The sequence below is a fragment of the Gymnoscopelus braueri genome (assembly GCF_963280865.1).
Source record: "Gymnoscopelus braueri genome assembly, chromosome: 14".
NCBI classification, from domain to species: Eukaryota; Metazoa; Chordata; class Actinopteri; order Myctophiformes; family Myctophidae; genus Gymnoscopelus; species Gymnoscopelus braueri.
This window is the reverse complement of record NC_137619.1, coordinates 14,805,577-14,808,076: the sequence shown is the minus strand read 5'-3', so window position 1 is coordinate 14,808,076 and position 2,500 is coordinate 14,805,577. Positions and strand designations below refer to the sequence as shown.

The 2,500-nt window shown below is 48.5% G+C and overlaps 1 protein-coding gene across 1 annotated transcript in view; it reads right to left on the bottom strand.

Moving 5' to 3' along the window:
* The window catches only part of slit1a (slit homolog 1a), a 137,111-nt gene that overhangs the window by 35,960 nt on the left and 98,651 nt on the right, over positions 1–2,500 (bottom strand). Inside the window, 2 exon segments of the mRNA XM_080449593.1 lie at positions 1,141–1,204; positions 1,206–1,305. Of these exon segments, the coding sequence (XP_080305719.1) occupies positions 1,141–1,204; positions 1,206–1,305 (164 nt within the window).

The following is a 2,500-nucleotide window of genomic DNA, read 5'->3' as shown; positions in this document are numbered from 1 at the left end:
AGAGAGAGAGAGAGCGGGCAAGACAGAAAGTGAGACACAAAGAAAGAACAAACAAACAAACAAACAAACAAACAAACAAACAAACGAAAGAAAGAAAGAAAGAAAGAACAAACAAACAAAATAACTAAAGAATGAAGTACTAAAGAGAGTAAGAAATAAAGAATAAAAAGGAAGAAAGAGGGTAAAAAGAAAGAAAGTGTAAGAAAGAAAGAGTGGAAAAAGACAGAGTAAAAAGGCCAAGTCAGTGAAGTTATAAACAAGAGTGAAGTCTCAGTAGGTTGTAGCGCCAGGCTGAAGAAACACAATAGTGGGCACAGAGTTTAAGTGGGGGGGAGGGGTGGGCATGGAGACATCTGGCCACAGAGGAGGGTGGAGGGTGAGGGGTGAGCTGAATCTGAACCAAAGCAAAGAGGGGAGGGATGAGAGATGGAGGAAGGGGGACAAGGCAGGAAGATGGCCGAACGAACGAACAAACAGCCGACAGAGATTGGCAGGGACAGAAACTCTAGCCCCGCGATGCCAACGATTATCCTGTGAGCTCACTGTGGTTTACATTATGAAACCAGATGCAATACTAGGCTGTAACAAGGAGGGGGGAATGGAGAGATAAGAGAGAGAGAGAGAGAGAGAGAGAGAGAGAGAGAGAGAGAGAGAGAGAGAGAGAGAGAGAGAGAGAGAGAGAGAGAGAGAGAGAGAGATACCTCTGGCCTCTTGACCTCTGGTCTGCCTGGGGACATATTGATTGAGGGGCACCGGAACAGCCAGGGAGGTTGAATCAAACCAGGAATCAACCAATAACAGTCACTCACTCAATACAGTATGAGGTAAGGAGAGACAACAACAGAAGCACAGACAAGAAAACATAATCCCAATGGAGAGAGAGAGAGAGAGAGAGAGAGAGAGAGAGAGAGAGAGAGAGAGAGAGAGAGAGAGAGAGAGAGAGAGAGAGAGAGAGAGAGAGAGACAGAGAGAGAGACAGAGAGACAGAGAGGAGAAGATAAGAGTGGGCAGAGAGTGACAAGTATATGATGAAAAGACCAAAAGCCTGTGGGGAAGGTAGAGAGAGACCACAGGAGAGAGCGAGAGAGAGAGAGACAGCGAGGTATACCGCTACGGAGGTATACAGAGCCACAAGCATACCAGAGCAGCGGAATTTCTTGCTCTTGATCTGTCCAATCCGCTTGTTGGCCAGCCGGCGTGGGCTGGGCACAGCGGGCGCCGCTGGTCTCGATGGGGTTGGAGCGCAGGTAGTCTGCCAGCCACTTGAGATTACAGTCACAGATAAATGGGTTCTGTGCCAGGTGGCTGGGAAGCAGACAGAGAGAGAGAGAGAGAGAGAGAGAGAGAGAGAGAGAGAGAGAGAGAGAGAGAGAGAGAGAGAGAGAGAGAGAGAGAGAGAGAGAGAGAGTGAGAGGGAGGGAGGGAGAGAGAGAGAGAAAACAAAGAGGGGGAAAAGTACAAGGGGAAAAACAAGGAAATATAAAATGTCATCCAGAAGTTGGCTACGCTGTAACAGTGAACCACTGGAACGGGTCAAACCCCTTCCTATGAATTCATTAGAAAAAGAATTGCGCGACGGGGGTCGAGGGGTGAATTCCCACGGAGGAAGAGGACACGGCGGTCTCTCTCTCTCTCCCACGTGATATTTGCCGACACAGACAAAGGCAGCTCAGTAACTAAGGCTATTTTCGACCTCGTATTCGGGGTGGTGGGTGGGGGTGTATGTGTGTGTGGTGGGTTCAGAGCAGCTAACGCTGCAAAAATAAGCATGCTTTGATTCAAAACAGAGTTTGTGCGGCGCGCTATGAAAACGTGGGGAAATCCGAGAGAGTGACTGACCGTAAGCAGTCCTTTCCTTTTGGCGCTCCTCCTCACGTGGACATCATGATGCTGGGTCCCGGTTTCACGCTCTCAGAGTTAAATGAACACTCCAGATTTTACTGTGTACTTTATGACCATTGGTTCTCAACGTGGGGTCCGACCTCCAGGGGTCCTCGAGGGTTTTCCAGGGGGGATCCCACAGCTAAATGATTGATTGTTGGGAACCCAAATGGACCCTTTTCATCCAAACGTGGAACCAAGTGCATGCTTTGTCAGGGATGAACCAACGGGGGTAGCAGCAGTATCCATATCCATCGCCACAAGAGCATACTAGCACATCGTCTCTGTCGGGTGGAAACCTCACATGTCCAAAACTGTTACTTATCAGGATAAAAATTCCCCCAAAAAAACAGGATTCAAATTCAAAACGCGTCGCTTCGCTTCGCGCCCCGTTTTGAGCTTGCAGATCTGCTACTTTTGATGCTTTTGTGTGACGCTGTAGATGATCAAGTACAGGGCGTTGATTTACGAAAAAACACAAAAAGTCAGAATATGGAGATAAGAGGTTTCTGCCCGACAGCGACGACATACCAAAAGCCTGTGGTCGAGAAAAAAAAAAGAGTTTTCGCCATGCAGTGTGCCTTACCTCCGCTGCGGTCTGGGGCGGATGCCACAGTGA